At 36.4% G+C, this 26,146-nt stretch overlaps 5 protein-coding genes across 6 annotated transcripts in view; 3 read left to right on the top strand and 2 right to left on the bottom strand.

Moving 5' to 3' along the window:
* Nucleotides 1-50: 50 nt before the first annotated feature.
* On the top strand, nucleotides 51-11,362 carry LOC131158192 (uncharacterized). Its single transcript, XM_058112877.1, has 4 exons — nucleotides 51-552; nucleotides 3,119-3,136; nucleotides 3,243-3,433; nucleotides 11,094-11,362. The coding sequence occupies exons 1-3, from the start codon at nucleotides 183-185 to the stop codon at nucleotides 3,419-3,421; spliced, it is 567 nt and encodes a 188-aa protein (XP_057968860.1). The 5' UTR covers nucleotides 51-182; the 3' UTR covers nucleotides 3,422-3,433; nucleotides 11,094-11,362.
* On the bottom strand, nucleotides 11,180-13,692 carry LOC131158191 (probable WRKY transcription factor 53). Of its 2 annotated transcripts, none has more exons than XM_058112875.1 (3): nucleotides 12,691-13,692; nucleotides 12,461-12,589; nucleotides 11,180-12,007 (listed from the first exon to the last, which is right to left on the bottom strand). In XM_058112875.1, exons 1-3 carry the CDS (start codon nucleotides 13,020-13,022, stop codon nucleotides 11,389-11,391), a joined length of 1,080 nt encoding a protein of 359 aa, XP_057968858.1. In that variant the 5' UTR covers nucleotides 13,023-13,692; the 3' UTR covers nucleotides 11,180-11,388. The 2 variants fall into 2 exon arrangements, with proteins under 2 accessions (XP_057968858.1, XP_057968859.1); XM_058112876.1 differs by having other exon boundaries at nucleotides 11,180-11,995; nucleotides 12,691-13,437.
* LOC131157840 (DNA-directed RNA polymerase subunit beta'-like) lies at nucleotides 13,663-23,503 on the top strand. Its single transcript, XM_058112248.1, has 2 exons — nucleotides 13,663-13,877; nucleotides 22,762-23,503. The coding sequence occupies exons 1-2, from the start codon at nucleotides 13,663-13,665 to the stop codon at nucleotides 23,501-23,503; spliced, it is 957 nt and encodes a 318-aa protein (XP_057968231.1).
* LOC131157839 (DNA-directed RNA polymerase subunit beta''-like) lies at nucleotides 23,489-25,233 on the top strand. Its single transcript, XM_058112247.1, has one exon. It carries the CDS (start codon nucleotides 23,653-23,655, stop codon nucleotides 25,231-25,233), a length of 1,581 nt encoding a protein of 526 aa, XP_057968230.1. The 5' UTR covers nucleotides 23,489-23,652.
* A 5-nt stretch (nucleotides 25,234-25,238) lies between these two features.
* The window catches only part of LOC131157838 (DNA-directed RNA polymerase subunit beta), a 3,067-nt gene continuing 2,159 nt past the window's right edge, over nucleotides 25,239-26,146 (bottom strand). The window contains exon 1 of the mRNA XM_058112246.1: nucleotides 25,239-26,146. This exon is cut by the window's right edge and continues 2,159 nt beyond it. Within this exon, the coding sequence (XP_057968229.1) occupies nucleotides 25,239-26,146 (908 nt within the window).

Here is a 26,146-nt window from a genome sequence, read left to right as displayed (position 1 = left end):
CAGTCTGTTTTACAACTGATTGTGACATACTTTTTTGACAATAAAAAAAAAAAAATCTAAAAAAGAATCCTTTCTATTGGATAATAGTGAAGGGGTTGAAGAATTTCCCTGCTGCTCCCACTCTCAGGTCAAGTGCCATACACTAAACTCTGGCTGCGACAGAGAAGTGGGAAAATCTGCTCATGGTGATCAATTGCGTGCAACCCTTCTGCAAAATTCCCACCTTTATTCCTCTCCCTTCAATGGGTTCTCCTCCTCTCTCGCGAAATCCCCAAACACGCCCTTACACGGAAGGCAGAGGTTTCTTCTTCGAGTGTTGCAGAAAGAGGACAAAAGTTGGTTGGAGGAGAGGAGGAGGGATAGTCTGCGGCGCACTGTTGCCGGTTGATCCATGGGCGCCCACCATTGATTCACAGAGCGTAGCTTCGCAGCTTTTCGCGGTTTCGCTCTTCCCCTACATTGGATTCTTGTACTTCATCACCAAATCTGACTCTGCTCCAAAGCTCACTCTCTTTGGATTCTATTTCTTGCTCGCCTTTGTTGGGGCTACTAGTGAGTTTCTTACATCTCTTCCCTCTTCCCCATTTCCCAATTTGATTCTGGGGATTTGTTGGGTTTATACCTTTTATTTATTAGTTTCTGTTTCTGAAGTAAATTTTCTCTTTTCATTGTTGTTTCTGTTTTTCCCATACTATGTTTTATGGGAATGGACCGAATGCTTATGGTGTTATGGTGAATTTTATGGAGGAATTAACCATTGGATGGAGTGTGTTTCTAGAGAATGGAAGAGAGAAATAAACAGTCGTCGTGTATTGCATTTTCGTCAAGAAAACGAACTTAATGGACTCAGTCCAGCCATTGGCTTGGTGATGAGGATTTTGATTTCCAGAGGCACAAATGACTGGAAACTTAATTTTCCAACGAATTACAAGAATGTCACTTTATTTTCTAATTTTCCAACATTTGTATAGAAAAGTTGGAAAAACTGGGAACAAAAAAGGGTGCCATTTTTTAATCCGTTGAAAATATGAGAATAAAAATTTAAACGCTGTTTAGGAGGATAGATTTTGGGCCTTAGATTGGGTAGAGTTGGACAAAAATCAGGACAATTTTGTATTACATTATGTCCACATCCATGCCAAATTCCAAATTCAAGGTCTCCCAAACATAGGTTTTTCAAAAGTGAACATTCAGTTGTTTTGATTTTTTTTCCACGTTTCCTATACAAATGTTAGGAAACTAGAAAACAATGTGGCATTTTTGTAGTTCTTTGAAAAATTATATGCTGCAACTAAACAGGCCCTAAGATACAAATTTGGAACCCTCCTTCCGCCCCTCTGTCTCGTTAGCAGCCAAATCTAGGGATGTTAAATTGGGTAAATGAATTGCTAAGTTTATAATTTAGAACTGTGTGGATTCAAATGAAATGCAATACAAAATTGTGCATTTTTATCAAATTTCACAGGAATCTAAATCCTAGGTTTGAAATCTGTGCTCCCGACTGTAGTGCTAGGTCATTTGGAGGGACCTTTAATCCCTTTACTGACTTTTGCTTCTAGATGTCTCGTATCGGGAAACGCTGATTTTAATTTTGAGAAAGGCAGGGGATGGTTTACAATTTGAGTGAATTTACAAAACACAGTAGCTACTCTATCAAAAATTGCCACGAGATTTGAAAGTTTCAGTGCTTTTATCATTCTTTCACATCAAATGGAGTATGAAGGAAAAATCGAAGAAAAAATAAGCAGTGTTTGTGTATTTATTTATGCTGTTGTGATTTTTTTTTTAAGTTAAGAAATAAAATAGGACGACTCTTGCTGAAGTCATGTGTATTTTGAGTGATGTCCTTCTCTTTAACTATTTTCCTTGAACTCTTTCTTACTTAGAAATGCAGCTAAACTTGTTTCTCAATTTGCAGCAGATGACATAAATGGCCTATTGGTCTTTGGACAATATGCACAAATTCATACATATGGCCATGTTTGGTTGTCCCATGAAAAATTGAATGTCTCCATTATGTTGCAAAATCCATCATCCCAACTAAAGTTGCTAAAGGATATCAGAGCATCACAAATCCATAACAATAATGAATGTCTAATTTTCATGTCCTTGGCATAATACATTTCACCATCTTTCAGCTTGTCATAATTGTACAAAAATTATATATAATATGCAATGGGTTGTTTCAGTTTTCATGGGGCATCCAAAGGCACCCTTTTAATTTGTTTTAGAATGCCATTACCTTTGGTAATGCGTTTCGTTCTGCATCTAAATGTTGTCAAGGCTTGATATACATTTTTGATTCAGAATAGCTGAAGCTTTTAGGTCTATTGTTGACTTAGCAAATGTTCATTATGTTGTTCCTCCCTAGTGGATTTGAAATTTGATATATTTCCCACAGAACAGGCTACTATAATATTCGTCTATACAAACATTGTCATGAATGTGGTAATTCCCAAATTACTGCTCTTTCCAATTTTATCTGTTTATCTTCCTTGCCCATGTCCACCATGCCATGAACTGGGAGATCAAGAATATGCAGATCCACTTCTTCTGCCCCAAACTTATTGCATTGCCCCTGCCCCTGCTTTCTGTTGTTTTGGTGGGGGAAAAGAGAGGGGGGAGGGGGGGGGGGGTGGTGCGTTGGGGAAGAGAGGTTATGCCCCTTGTTCTTACTATGCTTGGGGGCAGTTCTTTTTTAAGCCTCCTACTCTTTGTTTTTTAACGCGACGAAGAAGAAAGCTCATCGAAAACAATTTAACTATTGGATAATAGAATACTATATCACTGTACTTCAAGTTGGGTCCAAATTGAGTTTTTGGTTTAACTTGTGTTTTATTTTTTTTATTTTTTTTAATTTCGCTTCGTATAAATTGCATTTACGCTGCCATTGTCAATGACAATAGCTAAGACTTTACTTCCTACTATTTGGGTTTGTGATCCCTACATGATCCTTTTCTATCATTTCTGTTTAATGCTATGAGTTCTGTTAAAGTAATAAATTTAGTAGATCCTTTTGTGTTAATGAAAAATTGTCAATCCTGGTAGTGTGAACAGATTTGTTTTAACCTGCTAATTTCCTTCATGTTCTTTGCTGCCCTCTCACCTCAACAACCAGTTCCAGCTGGGATTTATGGTAATTTCTCACCTTCAAACTAGATTTATTTTAATTTGCAAAACATAAAACTGTATATATGTCTGACAATGAGCTGCAATTTTGAACGTTAATTCTATCGAGACAGCAAAGGTGCATTACGGTACTTCCTTGTCTAATGTGGATTGGTTGCATGGTGGGGCTGAATTTCTGCTAACTTTGACGAACTTATTCATCGTGATGGGCCTGAGAGAAGCTCTTAGGAGAGCTGGAAATGTGAAAGAAAATTCATCTGATGTTGTTTCAGGGATCAAAGAGGAGAAATAGCCTTACCATTAGGTATGGGCTATTTTTAATTAAATGTTTGTTTTTATTGTCATCATGGTATTTAACGTATTCTTCATCATTTCAGTAAAGACAGTTCCTTTTTATTCATCTCTCTCTCTCTCTCTCTCTCTCATTAATTGCATTCAACCATGACTAAAGCTGGGATGAACTTTTTTCTGCATCGACATGTCAAAAAGTAGACCCATCTCCAATAATAAAAACTTTTTCAGTTTTTATTATATAAGAATTTGCCAACGTTTTTTCTTTTGTTACATCCAATTCACATCTGTTGTAATATGTGGCTCATATATTTAGTGGAATACATGTACAAAGGGAAAACATGGTAGAAAAAACTGAAACTGACATGTAGGAGGAAACTGTCGGCGGTTTTGGCTTGGTTATTCAGCGTTGGTTTTCAAATTTTGAATTGGGAAGTTGGATAGGTTCGGTTTGGGAGGGAAAACCTCCAGGAAAGTTCTATATATATGTTCTAACTCAATGTCTTTGGATACAAGACAGTGAAAAATTCATTGCCGTTTTGCTCCCATGGATGTAGGCTTTGCCGAACCACGTAATTCTTCGTGTCATTGTTGTGTGATTGTGTTTAAGTATATTTCATTGTTAAGTGCTGCATTGTGAGATTGTTTGTTTTCGTTGCGCATTAATTTGCACAACGAATTGGTATCAGAGCATTGTTGTAATAGCTTCGGGAGTTTCTTCTGCAGAGTTTGATGTTGTTAAGTTTGATGGAACGGGAAACTTCAGACTATGACAGAGAAGGGTTAAAGATTTGTTAGTGCAGCAAGATATAGTGAAGGCATTATACGAAGGTCAACCAGAAGGCATGGATGAAATAAGTTGGAAGGAATTGGAAGCGAAGGTTGTGGTGACTATTAGGCTTTATCTGGTCGATGACGTGTTGTGTCACGTCATGGATGAGGAATCTCCTGCAGCTGTTTGGCAGAAACTTGAAAGCCGATATATGTCTAAGTCTCTAACAAACAAATTGTATCTTAAGCAGAAGTTGTATTGGCTTAAGATGGCGGAAGGTTCGCATTTGAACCAACACATCAATGTATTTAATCAGATTGTAAGTGATTTGATGTGTGTTGATGTGAAGTTCGAAGCATAAGATAAGGCGTTGATGTTATTGAATTCCCTACTTGCATCTCATAAGTATGAAAATCTAGTTACGACTCTAACATGGGGTAAAGAAACCCTGAATTTGGAAGAGGTAGCAAGCGTTCTGCTGGGTTTTTATCAAAGAAAGAAGGTCAGTGATGAGATTTCACAAGGTGAAGGACTCGTGGTGAAGGGTAACTAGGAACGCGAGAGAAGCAAGTTCCTGAACGGATCGAGTAATATTAAGTCTTGGTCATAGTCCAAGAATAAAAAGGACATTAGATGTTTTAAGTGTGGGAAAAAGGGGCATATAAAATTGGAGTGTCCGGAAAGGAAGAAGGGGAATGCAAAAAATCAAAAGGGTTCTTCAAAATCGGCAAATATAGTTAAAGAAGGAGACTCAGAAAGCGGTGATAGTGATATGCTTTCTGTTTCATCGAGGTCAAATCGTCTTACGGATTCTTGGATCCTAGATTTGGTGTGCTCTTATTTCATGACACCAAATAAAGAATGGTTCAACACTTATAGGTCAGTTAATTCTGGTTTTGTTCTGATAGGAAATGATGTTTCATGCAAAATAATTGGAATAGGAAACATTAGAATTAAAATTTATAGTGGTGTTGTAAGAACATTATGTGATGTTAGGTACATACCAAGTCTATGGAAGAATTTAATTTCATTAGGCACTTTGGATTGTAACGGATTTAGTTACAAGTCTGAAAGTGGGGTAATGAAGGTGTGTAAAGGCATTCTAACAGTGATGAAGGGGTAGAAGTTAGCAGGAAATATCTATGCACCGCTGGATACTATAGTTGTAGGTGGAGTTGGTGTCGTAGATTCTGAGTTAGATAATGTTGTTTTGTGGCATGTACGGTTAGGGCATATGGGTGAGCATGGGATGAAGGAACTTCATAAGAGGAATCTTTTGAAAGGTATCAAACTGAATTTTTGCAAATATTATGTTCTTGGAAAACAAAACAGAGTGCACTTCAAAATAGCCATGCACAAAACAGAGGGTATTCTTAACTACATTGATGCTTGGGGGCCGATGAGAGTGGTATCACGGGATGGACATATGTACTTCGTGAATTTTATCAATGATTACTCACGAAAGGTTTGAGTGTATTTCATGCGGCACAAGTCAGAGACGTTCATCAAGTTTAAATTGTAGAAAGCTGAGGTTGAAAACCAGATCGGAAGGAGAATTAAATGTCTCGGGTCAGACAATGGAACCGAGTACGCTGATTTGAGGTTCATGGAGTTTTGTGAGTGGCATGACATAAGGAGACATTTCACAGTTCCCCGGACACCACAATAGAATGATGTGGCAGAAAGGATGAACTGAACTTTGGCTGAAAGAGCTCAGTGTCTCAAGTTGAATGCTGGGCTTGCTAAGAATTTCTGGGCCGAGGCAGTGAGTATGACGTGTTTCTTAGTTAACCGATCACCAAGAGCATCACTAGAGGGGAAAGTTGCAGAGGAGGTATGGACAGGTAATGCGGTAAATTACTTCGGTTTGAGAGCATTTGGTTGTCCAACCTATGTGCACATTTCTAGTGAGGAAAGATTAAAACTTGATGCAAAGTCTAGACATTACATTATTCTAGGGTTTCAGAAAGGTGTGAAATAGTTCAAACTGTGGGATCCAATGACAAACTAAGGCGGTGATCAGTAGAGATGTGGTTTTCAATGAGAAAGCCATGGTGAAGTGTACTCAGGAGGAAGATGAAGAGAAACAGGTTGCCAGAAAACTGGAGCAGAGATGAGCATGTGGTGCAGGCGGAGTTAGAGACTTAATACAATGATGATAGTGTTTAGAATGCAGGAAGTTCTAGCTCGAGAAACCAGCAGGATGATAGTATTGCTATACATAGACCTAGATGCACTATGAGGCAACCGCCAACGTATGGATTTGATGATCTGGTGTCTTATGTTCTCATTACCTGTTGCAAGGATCCAACTACTTTTCAAGAGGTGGTGCATAGTCAGGAGAAAAGTAGATGGATGGGTGTTATGGTGGAGGAAATGAAGTTATTGCGTTAGAACCAAACGTGAGATTTAGTGGAGCTTCCAGAAGGGAAGAGAGTGATAGGTTGCAAGTGGGTGTATAGGAACAAAGAAGCGATATCAGAAAATAAATGAGAGAAGTTTAAGACACGGTTAGTAGTAAAGGGATACTCACAAAAGAAAGGGGTTGATTATGATGAAGTCTTCTCCCTTATGGTTTCTTTCAAGAAAAATGAGTTTTAGCCCCCTCCCCTAGAACCCATAATATAACCATAATATAAATAATATAAAAATAATTCCCTAAACTTATCGAACTAACTTCTCATTGATATGTTGTTTCATCGACCAAATCACGATGTAGCACACTTCTATCAGGGTAGTGTTCGGATTGGTGACACATTATGATATGCAATTGGAGCAAATGGACGTAAAAACAACATTTCTCTATGGTGATTTGGAGGAGCAGATTTATATGGTAGAGTCAAAAGGGTTCAGTCAACCCAGACAAGAGCATTTGGTTTGTAAACTAAAGAAGTCACTTTTACGGGCTGAAATAGTCTTCGAGGCAATGATACAAACGTTTTGACTCCTATATTATCTAGATAGACTACAGGAGGTGTGAGTATAATTGTTGCGTATATGTAAAGAGTCTTGAGGATGGTGTTCTCATTTTTCTATTGTTTTATATTGATGACATGCTAATTGCTACGCAGGATATGACTGAGGTAAATCAGTTGAAGATTCTGTTGAAAAAGAGTTTGACATGAAAGATCTGGGTGCAACCAAGAAGATTCTTGGGATGGAGATTCGCAGAGAAAGAACTGTAGGGAGATTGTGGTTATCTCAGGACGGTTATGTGGAGAAGGTGTTGGAGAGGTTTAGCATGACTAATGCAAAACTGGTAAGTATACCATTAGCGAATTACTTTAAATTGTCTACTGCTCAATGCCCAAGGACGGATGATGATATCTGTGACATGTCAAAGGTCCCCTATGCTAGTATAGTGGGGTGTTTAATGTATGCTATGGTATATACAAGGTCGGACCTGACACAAGTTGTCAGTGTGGTAAGTAAGTTTCTTTCAAATCTATGTAGATAGCCTTGGGATGCCGTCAAATAGATTTTCATATACTTACGGGGCACTTCTCAATATGACATCATGTTCGGCTGGCAACATAGTGATCCGTCAGTTGTAGGATATGTTGATGCAGATTATGTAGGGGATTTAGATGACAGTATATCTACAATAGGGTATGTGTTCAGCCTTGTAGGACCTATTTGTTGGAGGTCCATGGTACAATCTCTGGTTGCATTATCAACACCTGAGTCGGAGTATATGACAGTTGTCAAAGCTGCCAAGGGAGCATTGTGGCTTATAGGTTTAGTCAAGGAGCTAGATATACAGTAAGGTGGAGTTCAGCTGCGTTGTGACAGTCAGAGTGTCATCTCTTTGGAGAAGAACCAAGTGTATCATGCAAGAATCAAACATATAGATGTGAGGTTCCACAGGATCCAGGAGTTGGTTTCTTCAAGTGAACTTGTGCTTGAGAAAGTTCACACTTCTGAGAATGTAGCAGATATCTTGACAAAGCCAATTACCACGGATAAGTTTAAACATTGTGTTAACTTTGGTGCAATCCCAAGAAGGAGGGTGAATTGGTATTTAAAAATTCTTCCTAGGTTTAGCTAATCCAGCAGGCAGTATTTCACAAACCTAGAGTCTTTCTACGTATTCACAATCCCAAACAAATATTCAAATAATAAACATAAACATACAGGTGCAGAATGTAAATTGCGGAAAATAAAATCAACACCAGATATGATATTGGGGTTCGGCCAATATTGTCTATGTCCCCGCCTTGGCATGCCCACACAAGGATTACACTATAAGCTTACTTAATGGGTGGAACGACACCGTTTACAACCAGGTCAATTAATGGGGTTGACCTCAACCTACACCTTATCAGGATGGTGCACCTAACTTTCCTAACCGGGTCTAAATCAATCCAGGACTATTCAACAAGGCTAGTCTCCCTCTTCAGACCTGTGCCTAGAATACACCGAATATGAAAATTTTACGTACAAGGAAATGCTTCTTACACTAAGCAAGTATGTACTACAATACGCACAATATAATCAATGCACTACCAAAAGATAGGATTTGATAAGTTCAATGTAATCTTTAATGTCTACTCTCAAAGATTAATGCAAATATGACAATTAGTTAATGAGAGTGTATGTGAAAGGATCTTTGTGTCAAAATAATAGTATTAATCACAATGTCGCAACAAAGATCTCAAGCACGCTTCAAATATCCTCAACAAATATTTTTCTCACAATAAATCATAAGAGATATTTGAAGTTGATTTGTAAAATAGTGTTTATCTTCAAACACACTTTCAAATACTTTCAACAAATACTTTTCTCAAAATAAACCACACAAGATATTTGAAATCGGTTTGTGAAAATTATTTGATCTTTGTGTGAAGATAATATTATCAATTAAAAGGTACAATAACAAAGATCTTCACAAGCAAATATCCCAAAAATATTTTTCTAAAAAATAAGCACACTGGATATTTGAAAACGGTTCATCAAAATTTATTTCACGAACAAAAGCAATACAAACTCTTGAGTGTTGCAATGATGATGCAAAACTCACAAGCTTTACGAAGTTTTCCTACGAAATACTTATTAATGAAGTCTCCTAGAAAAATTCAAGCTCACTCTTAGATAAAAATGTATGTCAATAAATTAGAACTAACGAGAGTGTAAGCTTAACTAGAAACTCACAATAATACTCTTACTTAGCAAAATTTGCAATGAGGTTGAGTAAGAATAAAAGAATGAAACTTGAATGTGAGAAATAGAGCTTTTGAAAATTAGAGAAAATTAGCTAATTGTTTTGCTAATCTCTTCCTAATTTTTGCAAATGAGGGAGTATATATAGAGTTCTTCAAAATTATAACCGTTCAGGATATGTAGGGTATTATTAAGATTTATTTAAAACATTTTAGCAAAGTTAACCCTGTTTAAAAAATTTAATCTCGGTAAAAAAAACGTCCAACTCGAGAGCACTGATCGACCGAACTTGAGGTTTGGTTGTCCAAGTGACAAAGTTCGGTCGACTGGGAGAAATTTGAATTGAGAGTTCGGTCGACCAAACTAAGGGTCTCAAGAGCGATTTTTCCATTCCGCGCGGTTCAGTCGACCAGGTGATTTTGAACTAGGTAGTTTGGTCGACCGGGAAGTTGGGGCTTCTCCCGAGGATGTTCGGTCAACCAGAGTGTTGGAGTTCATTTTCTGGTCGGTCAATCGAAGAGTTCTGCGTGTAGAAGTTCGGTCGACCGAACATGCCCTTTTTGTGTATTTCAGTCTTTTTCTTCTTATAAAATTACCCCTATTTACATAATAATCAACACTAAGATTATGGGAGCCATTTTTATGCAATATTGTGGGTCCTATGGTCGATCTATAGCCTTTGAGTATATACCCTAAAAATCTGGCGTCTCGGTCAACCGAAGGGTGATCCCTAAGGTCCATTTATGGTCTTGAGTTTATCTATCCTACCATGCAGGTAAGAGATTAATTATTATAGACAATTTTCCTATGTTACTATTACAGACTCAAATAAAGGATTGAATTACAATACAACATGAAATAGTGTCTTCAGGTCTTTACTTCATGTGCCATGTGCGTGCACCATATGATACTTTTTATTGATCATGCACACAAACTCATCAACCATTAAATACAAAGAGTATTTGTCATTATCAAAATTGGGTATGAACCATAAGGTCAACACATTGGTTGGACTTGTTGAACGTCTCTAGTTGCTATATGGGAGGCGGTCCCAACCTATTGTCTCAAGGTGTAGCAGTGAGTTTATGTTTTCAGTTTTCTCCTAAGGGGCGTATATTTGTCAAGGTGAAGATTGTTGTAATATGTGACTCATATATTGAGTGGAATACATGTACAAAGGGAAAACATGGTAGAAAACACTAAAACTAACATGTAGGAGGAAACCGTTGACGGTTTCCCTAAAACTATCAATGGTTTTGGCAGGTGCAGAGAAACAGTCGACTGTTTAGTCTTGACTTCAAACCGTCGACAGTATGTCTGAAACTGTTGACGGTTTGGTTTGGTTATTCAACGTTGGTTTTCAAATTTTGAATTGGCAAGTTGGATAGGTTGAGTTCCGGAGGGAAAACCTCGAAGAAAGTTTTATATATATATATATATATATATGTTGTATGATGTAATTCAAAGTCTTTGGACACAAGATAGTGAAAAATTTATTGCTGTTTTAAACCCGTGGATGTAGGCATTGCTGAACCACGTAATTTTTCATCTCATTGTTTTATTGCTTTCATTATAATCTGTGTGATTGTATTTTTTATATGCATTGTGAGATTGTTTGTTTTCGCTGCGCATTAATTTGCATAACATCTTTGAATTTTTCTGTTTTTCTTTTTTCTGAGTTCACCTCGGTTGATGAATTTTTCTACTTAATTTTTAATTTGGCTCTTGAATCAACCTGCAGGTTGACATCTGAACGCATGGAGCATGAAAGTCCACGTCATCTAATGCAGTGTTTAAACATAAAATTGTTGGAGATGAGAACCAAAATTGCATGTGAAGAATACATTTACTAAGGGCTATTCTCAAGCTACTATGAGAGGAGACATGTATATATATGCACTTGATTTTTTTACAAGCATACTTCCCCCTCATTCCATACTACCTTCCGTCATCTGGGTCAACCACCAAATTTGATAATTAGCTATGCAATGTTCTTCCTTGTTTATTTAATTATTTATTGTTATTTTTTATTTTTCTTAAGAGAAAAATCCTGGGGTGTCAAATGGGAAACTGCCAAAGTCCAGTTGCTCTAGTGAAAAATCCAAGTCTGGCATGGGAGAATTGGTGGCTGAAGTGTTTGCTGAGATTATTTCAGCATGATCAGATTCTGAATGCTGCAGGCTTTTGAACCCTCCAATGCCATTCACCCCGCATGGAGACACCGACAAGTAGTTTGATTCTGATGTTGCTGGAGATATGAACTGGGGGGAATAACTTCTGGTGAGGTTTGTATTATCGAGCATCGAAGGCGTAAACATATTGTTTTCACTTTTCACTGATGCAAATGATGCTAGTGGGAAGGAGAAAGGAGATGGGATATCTTTATTTTCCAATTCCTCAGTGCTGGTGCTCGCCCGAAAATTGAGGATGAACTCTTTGGATTGCAGCTGCTGATTATCACTGTGATGGTTGGTGATCTGTTTCTGTTCTTGTTTTTCCGGTGATGTCGGTGCTGGAACTGGCTGGTTGGCCTGAGTGCAGGTATGTGTCCCCTTGTAAGTTATGTCAAATATGGAGGGGTCTTCATCTGATCTTTGCACCATCTTTGTGGCCCAACAGTCATGAATGTGACGGTAAGTGCATCTGTAATAGCTTCTGCAGGGGTAACAATCTATTGTTAGGTTATTTCCGCCATTACTTTGCCTTTGATTCATAAAGAAAATTTTCAAATTCAAGGAGGTACTTTTAAAAATAAAATAAAAAAATAAATAAGAGGTAGCATTCCAAGTGATGCGGGTATCATCCGTTGCTATTTCTCATGAAACCACTTTTAAGAGAATGTTCAGAGTCACTTTTGATAGAAAGAATTTTGGCAAGAAGTCTTGTCACACATCCTTGGCCAATAATTAGATGCATGGAAAATATTTTGCATGTGCCTAAGGTCATGTGTACTGGGCACATCACTACCTTCCTTCCATTTGGTTGGTCTCATGCATGTAAAATTTACGTGGATCCACCGAATAAACGGTGATGACATAACTACTGGATCCAAGACTTTCTCAGGAGTGACTTGTGATTTGAAGATGGATAAGAGATAGGACTTCTCACCTAGGATATTTGGCTCCAAGAATGTCTTTCTGGCCATACTTTCTCCAACTGTAGCCATCATCAAGGGGTGCTTCAAACCCGTTCTCGGAGCAAACCCGCACTTTATCTGTCCATTTGGGTGACATTTTTCTGCAACAAAAATTCAATCATATTTCTGCACTCTGTTAGACGGAATTCCACATTATTTGGAAGAAGAGTAATTAACTGTTGACTCTGGAATGGACTCTCACCTCTTTTTTGATACCTCCTTATGTTGGTGATGAAAATCTTTGAAGGTCAGACTCCGGTTGAGATCCTCACTCTGGGGACTTTCATTGACGGAAATCGGGGACTCCGGCACGCTAATTGTCAGCTCCGGTGGCTGTGGCTGTCTGGCTGATCCACCCCATATCAGAACCTGAAGAGCCTTCTCATATGAAGAGAGTATCCCCTGCACCAAATACTCCCTTGTCTCAGCAGATGACGCAGAATTTAATTGAAACCGTAGCTGTTTGGCCAGCTCCATGCCTTGGGTCAGCTCATTGATGAGCGCCTTGTGCTCCCAGCTCCACCCATTCTCCATTTCGCCTCCCAGAAGCTAGGACTTCAATCCCAGTTTATACCGCGTTGGGGATTTACAACATACTGCAACTCCAGATTGAGAAGATGTGATTCTCAAGAAGCAAACAATTCCCAATCGGTAATAAGAGAAGCAGGAATTGCAGAACAGAGAGATAGGACTGCAAGCATTGGCAATAATTCCCAATTGGTAATAAGAGAAGATGTGTTTCTCAAGAAGCAGACAATTCCCAATTGGTAATAAGAGAAGCAGGAATTGCAGAGCCGAGAGATGGGACTGCAAGCATTAGTGGAAGTAGCCAGAATGTGATCTGGATCGATAAATTTAACTGGATTTTCTGGGTAATTTAGACAGAGAACAGCACAGGAGCTATACGAAAAGGAGAGGGGAAGAGTGAAGGTGAAGCAGGGGGAGAGTGAAGGTGGAGTAATTTAAAGGAAGGGGCGCTTGGAAAAAGAATTGACAGGAACAGAGGAAGGTAGTGAGGGGAGGGAGGAGTCGAAGTTTGACTGCGAAACCGAGTTTTTCTGCGTGGACTAGTCTTTGGTCATCAGGTTGCAGAGGGGGAGTGAGAAGGTCCGACTGCTGACCAGTTCAAAACTCTAAGAACCTCTCTCCTCTCTCCCTCGGTGATTTGTGGTTCATGGGACTAATGATTGAGAAAGGTGGAAAAGGAGCAGGGGAAAAACAGGGGAGAACATTTGCGGAAGGGTGGACCGAGAATTTTCAAACCCTACTCCGCGTGCCATGTAGGAGAGAGAAGAGTGCTGACATGTGCACTCGAGGTGTCACTGCCACCACTACTCGCATAAGCTTTAATCCTACCTGCAAGGCGAGTCGGAGTCCTCCTACTCCACCGTACGCCTAGATATTTTTGCATGGGAGGCTTCTTAAGGGCTTGTTTGGTTAAATTCCTAGTTATCATTATATATATATATATATATATTAAATGATAATTTTACCCATTAAAGAAGAAATTTGTCATTTCATTATGTGAGAAAAAATAATTTGGAACATCAATAACATATTGGTAAAAAATATATAAAAATAATGAAATTAATTATTTTCAAAATTGTTTCTAGAATTATATATATTTTAAAACATTTGTTTTTAGGATTTTATAAAGAAAAATGTTTATTGAGAATTCAGTATAGTCAAAGCATTGAAGCATTTTTCCTCCACTAGCTATAGTTTCAATTGATTGATTAAAATAAGTGGTGCATCTTTTAAAAAATTAATTGACGTTTAAGTATGGATGCTCTGATCATTTGATTCCAAAACATGTTCTTGTGCCTTATTTTGACTTCTCTTTTCTTTAAATTCTTTACTAATTATTTCCTCATGCCCTTTTAAAACTACTTTTTCAATGAGCGAATTTCATAATTATTAAAATTTATAACTTTTTGTTTTTATTGAAGGCCCCAAATTTTCATTTCTTAAGAGAGTAAGAAGTACGAGTTACTTTCAAATGTGTAGTCGTGTCAATTGTGTAAGAGAATGGTATCTCCGGGTTGCCTTTATGCATTACTTAAATGAGAAATGTCTGATGACAAATAACTATTATTAGTAATCTTATCTTTGACCCTCTTTCTCCCATCTCGTACATGTGGGACTAGAGCGGTTTGTTTGTTGTCATATAAATTTTTTTGTTAATAAAGACTTAGTGTGCCTTTAATAAAGCAAAAAGAAATTATTATGATATTACAATTTAACTATAAAGGTTTTCGTGGTGTGTATTTTAGCTCGTTTGGCTTCGTAATCCTTAAAAAACTCAAAATAAGCCATCTATGCTCGAGGGATCTCCTGGTTCACGATATCAAAATATCATCATAAAATGACGTTTTTGGAAATCTTGGAACTTGAAATAGGATGCTTGTCTCACGAGAATATTTTTATTTGGTTTGCATTATAAAATTTTCAAAAATGTATGCAAGATTCATAGTTAATGTTTGCATCAATTTGTGAAGCTTGGTAGGTATTTAATAAGATGATCCTTATGCCCTTTTTATGTATATAGCAAGAATATGAAGAACAACTCTATTTTTTTAATACAAAAATCTACTAAAAATATATACTTGATTAAATTTAAAATTTTTAAAATTTTAATACTTAATAATTAATTAATTGAAATAGTTGAAGGAAATGCAGTGTCTATATATTAATAATTATATTAATTTTTTTTTAAATAATAATATCAATTTTATTTAATTAATTTAAAATATCAATTAAAACATCAATTAACATGAATAATAACACTTTTAATAGGCATTTTAGAATAGCATCTAATTATAAAACTTTTTTATTAATATTTGTAGTTAATATTTTTAATATTTCTAATTAAAAATTAACTATTTTTTAAATTTTCATTAATATTTTCTAATTGAAAATTTGTTAATAATTAATTAAATTTTAATTAAAACTTTATAATTAATATCTTTAATTAAAACTTTATAATTAATATCTTTAATTATAATTCTATGTATTTTTCTAATTAGAACAACTAATATTTATGCTATTTTAAAATTTTTATTTTTAGTTTATTGGTAATTTATTATTTTAAATGTAATAATATAGCATGATTATATTATATTATATTATAGGGGGCATTATTGTCCAAAAGTCAAACTAGTGAGAGTCATTTGATTCAAAATGTAGGATTTCCATTAAACTTATATCGATGGGAGGAGTTGGGAATAAGATACCCATGTTTGCCACGTGAGGGCTTGTTTGGTATCATTGTTGTTTTCTATTTTTTACTTATATTTTTGTACAATAAAGAAATATATTATAAAAAAATTTGTTGTTAGTTTGTTGTTTCTATTATCAATTTTAAGTTTGCAAAAAAATTGAAAATTAGATTTTATAATTTTAATTTGTTTTGGCAGCTTGTTGCCAAAAATTTAATATTCATAAAAATAGTTTTTTTAATTAAATCGTTCATTTTATGTACTTTTAAATTAAAATAATCATATGAATTTAAATATAATTAAAATAAAATATATATAAATTTCAAAAAAATAATAATAAAGCCAATTATAAAATATTTTTATATTTTTTCAATTGACATGTCTAATTAATTTTTTATAATAAAGTAAAAATTGAAAGTATAACAAGTAAAATAATTATAATAATTTTTATTTTTATTATAGGGTTTTTTAATGTGTATTATTTTATAATTTTATAATTTTAATTATATTTTTATAATATTATTTGATTTAAAGATTAAAGTGAGCATTTTTTTAATTAGGGTTTAAATTTTTTAATTTTATAAATATCAACCAAATAGGTTACTAATTTCTAGTTTTTAGTTTCTACTTTTGATTTTTTTTTTTTAACAATAATATCAAATGGTCCCTTCGAATTTCATGTTCAAACAAATGCGAAAATAAGATGTTATGGACATTCCACTTTCGAGAATTTTGAAAATGTCGTGAAACCAATGCCCTCAAATAGTTATATATTAAATGTTTGTTAACTACTTATAATATCATTAATAAATAATTTTCAGTTTTATTATAGTTATTTACCGTTTATAGAGAGAGCAAAAAAGAATGACTTTCCTTGAGTTTTAGTAAAAAGATGCTGACTTTTTTTGGGATATCAAAAATCCTATCAACCTCTTCTATGCTTTGAGATACTTCTCCTCAACTTGTCTTTTTAACTTAATGTAAAGTGGGGTTTGCATTTTTTTAGTAAAACTTTAGCATACAACATAATTTTATATTATTATTTGTCTAAATCAAAATTTGAACTTGAAGGTCTCACATAAGGTGAACTGAATATATTATCAAATGGCTTGTGTTTTGGAGTATGAAATTCAGATTATCGATTTAGATATATGTTGATTTGGATAGAACTTAGTAAAGAATTGTATACAGATTTTTTAAAAACCAACATCATTAAGGATAGGCATAGATGGATGATTGAACTATTCTCTTGAACCATTAATCAAGTCAAGTTAGGCATGGTTCGTTAGTTAAGCTATTCTCTTGAACTATTAATCGAACCAAAGTTTGACTTGAAAAATTGCAAATTGAACCATTAACATGGAAAGTAGGAAAGAACTTGGTAGAAGAAGTGCATGGTTTTTATTATATTGGTCATAAAGGAGGAATCAAGTAAGTTCAAATGGGGCTGCTTCCAAACCTACCTTTCATTTCTTTCAATTGTTTATTCATTCTTTTCTCCATCTTCAGTTCTACTTGATGACAAAATACGACTATAGTCCCACTTCAAGACCCCAAATAATTCCCATTATCACTATTTTGGGATGATGATGATGACAGCATTCCAATAGAAATAGAGAAGTCATGACCACCATGACTGAGACAAGATAATGCACTTTCTAGGCAGGAAACCTATGATACCCAATTGCATTATTCTTTTTTTGATAATAAGTTAGGCAAAGTTAACATTTGAATACATTTTGATTATTTATAGGTTGAGAATTTTACTCATAAGTTTGTCTCACGTTGAAAAACTAAGTAGCTTATTAGTATTTGTATATACGATTGGGTTCAAGACCCAATAAGTTTAAACTTTTGGATTAACTAAGTTTTCACTCATGCGTATCAAGTTCCCATGAAAACTCTCCTAGTGCTAACAGGTAGTATTACAACCAATAGCTCGTAACTCTGGGCGATCGATTTCAACTCAAGGGGGAGAGTTAATTGGGCTAGAGTGTACATGCATGTGTTCTTACAAATGTACATGTTGGGAAAAATTTATATACGAACAATTCCTACAAGTAAATCAATGGAGTAATGCAAATGATAAATAAAAATAAGATACAAGAAATTTAACTGGTTCCCTCAAATGTTGAGGTATGTCCGCAAGGCACGGCGGTCCAAATCCACTATCACCAAATATGTTGTACAAAGTGGATACAAAAGACATAAGTCTTACAAATACACAAGAGCGTATAAACAAATGTAACAAGATGGAAATGTCTCACCAAATATTCTGAACAAAGCTCCCAAAAAAAAAAAAAAACCAACCAAAAAATAGCACATCCAACAAAATATCAATATGTTATTAATAATAAACAACTTGAGTTACAGGAGTGACTAGCGGAACTGCTGCAGAAAATGGAGACGATGACTGGCGCTGATGCTGGCTGTAGACGGAGGGAGTTCATATTGGAAAAATAGAGAGTGGAATGGCAGCAAGCAGGAAAAAATGGAGATGAAAAAAAAAGGAGATGAAGGGGCAGCATGCTACTCCTGCGCGTGAGGCCTTGGAGCCTAATTCAAAAAAAGCATGCTACAACTATTTTTTTTTTTTTCCTAGGAAGCCAACAACATTAAAGAAACCATTTTCCAATTGTTGGGCCCCATAAGGAGGGAAACCCAACAAATCTCCCCCTCCCGACTTATGGGGACAACTCCACCAATCCAGCCAAAACTCGACACTTCATATGCTTGTCTCTAGTCAATGCTTTTGTCATCATATCCAAACCATTATCATCAGTGTGAATTTTGTTAAGTTCCAACAATTTCTTATCCAACACATCTTGAATCCAATGATATCTAACATCAATATGTTTTGACTTTGAATGGAAGATAGAATTCTTACTCAAATGAATTGCACTTTGGCTATCACAATAAAGAACATACCTTTCTTGTTTCATGCCCAACTCTTTTAAGAATTTCTTCAACCAAAGCAATTCTTTGCAAGCTTCTATAATGGCAATAAACTTAGCTTCCGTAGTAGATAGAGCAACACATTTCTGCAATTTTACCGCTAACCAATGCTCCTTTCCCGGATTAGATAGAAACCGACCAACAACTCCAACAGCGTGAGCTGAATCCAGTTTTTTGCAAATTATTGCATACATTAAGGAACCAATGGCTGAAGCATAAGGAATTTTCTTCATCTCTTCCCTGTCTTTCTCACTTGTAGGACTTTGTTTTATACTAAGCTTGAAGTGACTAGCAAGTGGGCAACCAATGGGTTTTGCTTTATCCATATTGAACCTCTCAAGCACTTTTTCAATGTAACTTTCTTGAGACAACCAAATTTGCCATTTTTCACGATCATGAATAATTCTCATGCCAAGAATTTGCTTTACTGGTCCCAAGTCTTTTATAGAAAAAGATTTGCTTAACTCCAACTTCAACTTGTGAATCTTGGAGAAGTCATGTCCTACAATGAGCATATCATCAACATAGAGTAAAAGAATAATATAAGTACCATCCGAAATTTTTTTCACAAACACACAATCATCTGAAGAGGTTTTTGAGTAACCATGATCAGTCATGAAAGAATCAAATTTCTTATACCATCTCCGTGGTACTTGTTTCAACCCATACAAACTTTTCTTTAATTTGCATACTAAATTCTCTTTCCCTTTTTGTTTGAAGCCTTCTGATTGTTCCATGTAAATTTTATTTTCCAAGTCATTATGTAAGAAAGCGATTTTCACATCTAGTTGCTCAACTTCTAAATTCAAGTATGTTGTCATGCCAAGAACAACACGAATAGATGACATCTTCACAACCGGTGAGAATATTTCATCAAAGTCAATTCCCTTTTTCTAACCAAAGCCTTTTACCACGAGCCTAGCCTTGTACCGAAGATTCTTTCCATCATTTTTCAACCTAAACACCCATTTGTTTTTCAAAGCTTTCTTTCTTGGAAGAATTTTAACCAAATCATAAGTGTGATTGTCAACAATGGAATTCATTTCCTCTTGTATAGCCTCCATCCATTCAACTTTGTTTTCATGGTTCATGGCTTCTTGATTGCTTTCGGGTTCCCCTTGATCCGTTAGAGTAATATAATCACTTGATGGATATTTAGTTGAAGGTCTTGGCTCTCTTGAAGACCTTCTCAATTGAGCTTGCTCTTGAACTTGTTGCTCCCCCTCATTTTCATCTTCAACATCATTAGGAATTTCATCATTTCCAACATCTTCAAAGGTGGAAGAACATCTTCTAAATTTTCATCATGTGCCAAAGGTGGAGAAGGTAAGTCTAAGTCAACAAAATCATTTTCATTAGATTGTGGTTGCTCAACCGTGCCAAAATCTTCAATTGTTTGATCTTCAAAAAATATAACATCTCAGCTTCTAACAATTTTCTTGTCAACCGGATCCCATAATTTGTATCCAAATTCATCATGCTCATAGCCAAGAAAAATACATTGCATTGTCTTGTCATCAAGTTTGGATCTTTCATCTTTTGAAATGTGAACAAATGCACGACAACCAAACACTTTCAAGTGACCATAAATGATATCCTTAACTTTCTAATTTTTTTCGAGAACTTCACCAAGTAAAGGAGTTGAAGGAGACAAATTAATCAAGTCCACCGCTGCCCTCATTGCTTCACTCCAAAATGATTTTGGCAACTTCGCATGAGAGAGCATACATCTCATTCTCTCCAATATAGTGCGGTTCATCGTTTCAGCAATTCCATTTTGTTGTGGGGTTTTCTTGACGGTCTTTTGATATATAATGCTTTGGCTATAACAATATTCATCAAATGGGCCAATGTACTCTCCACCATTATCCGAGCGCACACATTTCACCTTCTTTCCAGTCTCTCTTTCAACTTTAACCTGAAAAATGTTTAAACACATCTAAAACTTGATCTTTAGTCTTCAAAGTGTAAGCCCAAACTTTTCTTGAACAATCATCAATAAAGGTAACAAAATAAAGTACACCACCATGAGATTTAATTTTTAAAGGACCATAGGACCAATTCAGTCACGTTTTCATGTTCCAATTGAACACTTTCCATTTTTGATTATTCTCAAAGGAGAAGATTATTCTTTTTACGCGGATCCAATCACGATCTTATAATAAGAACAAGAGATCTTTCTCGATCAATCCCTTTGCCCCCCATTCTTCGAGAATCAGAAAGATCCTTTTCAAGTTTCAATTTGTTCATTTGGAATCTGGGTTCTTCTACTTCATTTTATTTTTATTTACTTATTTCTTTTTTATTTATTATTTTCTTATTTTTCCCTCTCTTCTCCCTTCCATCATTCCTTAAGTCCCATAGGTTTGATCCTGTAGAATTTGACCCATTTTCTCATTGAGCGAAGGGTACGAAATAAATCAGATTGATTTTTCGTTCAAAAGTAAAGTACTATGTGAAATCTTCGGTTTTTCCTCTTCCTCTATCCCTATCCCATAGGTACAGCGTTTGAATCAATAGAGAACCTTCTCTTCTGTTTGAATCGATATTATTACATTCCAATTCCTTCTCGATCCCTCCCAAGGAAAATCCCGAATTGGATCCCAAATTGACGGGTTAGTGTGAGCTTATCCATGCGGTTATGCACTCTTCGAATAGGAATCCATTTTCTGAAAGATCCTGGCTTTCGTGCTTTGGTGGGTCTCCGGCCCGAACACCAACGGAGAAAGCACTCTGCTGGGCCGACACTGACACTGAGAGACGAAAGCTAGGGGAGCAAATGGGATTAGATACCCCTGTAGTCCTAGCCGTAAACGATGGATACTAGGCGCTGTGCGTATCGACCCGGGCAGTGCTGTAGCTAACGCGTTAAGTATCCCGCCTGGGGAGTACGTTCGCAAGAATGAAACTCAAAGGAATTGACGGGGGCCCGCACAAGCGGTGGAGCATGTGGTTTAATTCGATGCAAAGCGAAGAACCTTACCAGGGCTTGACATGCCGCGAATCCTCTTGAAAGAGAGGGGTGCCTTCGGGAACGCGGACACAGGTGGTGCATGGCTGTCGTCATATCGTCGATCATCAGATTCTAGATTCTAAGTTCATAACCCTAGCCCATTCCCATTTTGGGCGGAACAGATCTACTAATTCTTTGATTCCAGTTAGTAAGAGGGATCTTGTGCTAAGAAATAGACCCTAAAAGATAAACTAAAAAAGGGTATCTGAGCAATTGCAATAATCGGGTTCATTGATATTCCTGTTATAGTAGATGCTCTCACACATACAATCATACTCAATTCGATGGAATTGTTTGATCTTTTGATCTTAAAGGAGATCTTCTATAATTTCGCATGTGAGGGGTTATTTCTTGGTTTCGTCCAGTCATTAATAACTTGATTCTTTTTAGATAATAGTAGATAGAAACAACCCTCGTAAGGAGTCCTATTGAAACCAAGAAATATAGGCCTGCCTGCCAAATTATGTATTTCTGATTTTATTGCCCTACTACGGATCAATAGAAACGAACGCCCCCGACCATATGAGCAGGCCTGACAAACCCCTTGTATAGCTTCTTCGATTTCTCGATAAAGAGAAATATGACCAACCATGGTTCGAATATATATACAAAGAATTTCTTTTTTGAAACTTTTTACTATTAGATAGTCTCCATAAATCTCATGATAGGTACCCAAAGATTCATAATGAACTTCGATGGGAGCTTCTCTTGAGGCAATAACGCGTTGATCTAGTCGCCACCGAAGCCACAAAGAACTATCTAAATTGATTATTTTCTGCCGATAAGTTCCGATTGCATCATAGGAATTACAAAAAAGGGGTTCTTTTGTATACCTATAATTATTATCGTAAATTCTTTCATTTTGATAGTTTCTGCAATTAGATGGATTATACCTATTTGCACAAATACCTCGCCGATTCCCGCTTGTTAATACATAGAGTCCGATAAGCATGTCTTGGCTTGGTATGGAAATGGGATCAACAATAGCTGGAGACAATAGATTCATATGAGAAAACATAAGTAAACGCCACGCCAGGAAATACTTCAAGAAGTTATGAATCGATATTATTACCAATTCTCATCAAAGTCCGATTGTATGGGAAATACTTCAGGAAGTTATGCAGGGGTGTCCGGTATTGCTGAATAGAGCACCTACTTTGCATAGATTAGGCATACAGGCATTCCAACCCATTTTAGTGGACGAACGTGCTATTTGTTTACATCCATTAGTTTGTAAGGGATTCAATGCAGACTTTGATGGGGATCAAATGGCTGTTCATGTGCCTTTATCTTTGGAGGCTCAAGCAGAGGCCCGTTTACTTATGTTTTCTCATATGAATCTATTGTCTCCAGCTATTGTTGATCCCATTTCCGTACCAAGCCAAGACATGCTTATCGGACTCTATGTATTAACAAGCGGGAATCGGCGAGGTATTTGTGCAAATAGGTATAATCCATCTAATTGCAGAAACTATCAAAATGAAAGAATTTACGATAATAATTATAGGTATACAAAAGAACCCCTTTTTTGTAATTCCTATGATGCAATCGGAACTTATCGGCAGAAAATAATCAATTTAGATAGTTCTTTGTGGCTTCGGTGGCGACTAGATCAACGCGTTATTGCCTCAAGAGAAGCTCCCATCGAAGTTCATTATGAATCTTTGGGTACCTATCATGAGATTTATGGAGACTATCTAATAGTAAAAAGTTTCAAAAAAGAAATTCTTTGTATATATATTCGAACCATGGTTGGTCATATTTCTCTTTATCGAGAAATCGAAGAAGCTATACAAGGGGTTTGTCAGGCCTGCTCATATGGTACCTAATCATAGAATTCTATGATACTGGTGGGAATTCGTGTCTTTCTGGTTCAACTAGGATCATAGTTCCTGAATTTCTAGGTGAATCAAGATCGAGAAAAGGAAGTTTTCCAATCACTAACTCAATCCCATTGTTGAATTCTACTTAGCAGAATATGGAGGTACTTATGGAAGAACGGTCCAATTTGGTCTTTCACAATAAAGTGATAGATGGAACTGCCATGAAACGACTTATTAGTCGATTAATAGATCACTTCGGAATAGCATATACATCACACATTCTGGATCAAGTCAAAACTCTGGGTTTCCAGCAAGCTACTGCTACATCCATTTCATTAGGAATTGATGATCTTTTAACAATACCCTCTAAAGGATGGCTAGTCCAAGATGCTGAAAAACAAAATTGGATTTTGGAAAAACATCATCATTATGGGAATGTACACGCGGTAGAAAAATTACGTCAATCCATTGAGATATGGTATGCTACAAGTGAATATTTGCGACAAGAAATGAATCCTAATTTTAGGATGACTGACCCTTTTAATTCTGTCCATATAATGTCTTTTTCGGGAGCTAGAGGAAATGCATCTCAGGTACATCAATTAGTAGGTATGAGAGGATTAATGTCGGATCCACAAGGACAAATGATTGATTTACCCATTCAAAGCAATTTACGCGAAGGACTTTCTTTAACAGAATATATCATTTCTTGCTACGGAGCCCGAAAAGGAGTTGTGGATACTGCGGTACGAACATCAGATGCTGGATATCTCACGCGCAGACTTGTTGAAGTAGTTCAACCCATTGTTGTACGTAGAACAGATTGTGGTACTATACGAGGTATTTCTGTGAGTTCTCGAAAGGGAATGATCCCAGAAAGAATTTTTATCCAAACATTAACAGGTCGTGTATTAGCGGATGATATATATATGGGTCCGCGATGTATTGCCACTCGAAATCAAGATATTGGGATTGGACTTGTCGATCGATTCATAACCTTTCGAGCACAACCAATATCTATTCGAACCTCCTTTACTTGTAGGAGTACATCTTGGATCTGTCGATTATGTTATGGCCGGAGTCCTACTCATGGCGACCTGGTCGAATTAGGCGAAGCTGTAGGTATTATTGCAGGTCAATCTATTGGAGAACCCGGTACTCAACTAACACTAAGAACTTTTCATACCGGTGGAGTATTCACAGGGGGTACGGCAGAACATGTACGAGCCCCCTCTAATGGAAAAATAAAATTCAATGAGAATTTGGTTCATCCTACACGTACACGTCATGGACACCCTGCTTTTCTATGTTATATCGACTTGTATATAACTATTGAAGGTGAGGATATTCTCCATAACGTGAACATTCCAACAAAAAGCTTTATTTTAGTTCAAAATGATCAATATGTGGAATCAGAACAAACGATTGCTGAGATTCGCGTAGGAACATCTACTTTGAATTTTAAAGAGAAGATTCGAAAACATATTTATTCTGACTCAGAAGGGGAAATGCATTGGAGTACCGATGTATACCATGCATCTGAATTTACATATGATAATGTTCATCTCTTACCAAAAACAAGTCATTTATGGATATTATCGGGAAGTCCGTGCAGATCCAGCGTAGCTCCTTTTTTGCTCCACAAGGATCAAGATCAAATGAACGGTCATTCTCGTTCTGCCGAACGACGATATATTTCTAACCTCTTAGTGTCATGGTTACAAGCACTCTTTTAAAATTATTATATAGTCCAGAAAACACTAGTTTGTACAAACAAACTATAATGGCGCCTTCCGGCACAACTGGCTTCATATAATTCAGAAAACACTAGTTTTCTCGAAGCCTCTTGTTCATATCTCTCATCAAAAGGTGCTATTCGATAATGTCTGTCTAACAGATCCCCCGCTAACCCGAGTGAGCATTCAAATATCTGTCCTACATTCATTCGTGAAGGTACTCCTAATGGATTGAAACCCATATCAACAGATCTTCCATCTTGCAAATAAGGCATATCTTGTCTAGGCAAAATTTTGGAAATGATACCTTTATTTCCATGTCTTCCGGCCACTTTATCACCTACTTGGATTTCACGTTTCTGTGAAATATATACACGAATCGTTTCCGGATTATAACTAGAACCCCTCTTTTTCTGGCTCCATCTCACATCAATAACTCGACCTCTACCACCTATAGGTAGTTTTAGACAAGTTTCCTTTGAAGTGGCTGCCTGAATGCCAAGTATGGCTCGTAATAATCTATCCTCCGGTACATACAAGGATCCTTTCGCCATTTGAGGTGTTAATTTACCTACTAAAATATCACCCGTTTCTACCCAAGATCCGGGCTTCACAATTCCATTTTTATCTAAATTGCGGAGTAAATGGGCTTCTAAATAAGGTATTTCATTAGTGATCCTTTCGGGACCTTGGCTTGTCACATGAGTCTGGATTTCATATTTCTGTATGTGAAAAGAAGTATAAATGTCTTCATATACCAGACGCTCGCTAATGAGTATCGCATCTTCAGAATTGTAACCTTCCCATGGCATATAAGCGACTAATACGTTTTTTCCCAAAGCGAGTTCGCCGCCAACTGTAGCGGCACCGTCGGCTAAAATTTGTCCCTTTTTAATGCATTTATCCCGTTGAA

The sequence above is a fragment of the Malania oleifera genome, chromosome 6, assembly GCF_029873635.1.
Source record: "Malania oleifera isolate guangnan ecotype guangnan chromosome 6, ASM2987363v1, whole genome shotgun sequence".
Classification (NCBI taxonomy): domain Eukaryota; kingdom Viridiplantae; phylum Streptophyta; class Magnoliopsida; order Santalales; family Ximeniaceae; genus Malania; species Malania oleifera.
Note: the sequence above shows the minus strand (reverse complement) of the source record. Positions and strands in the feature narration are given on the sequence as shown.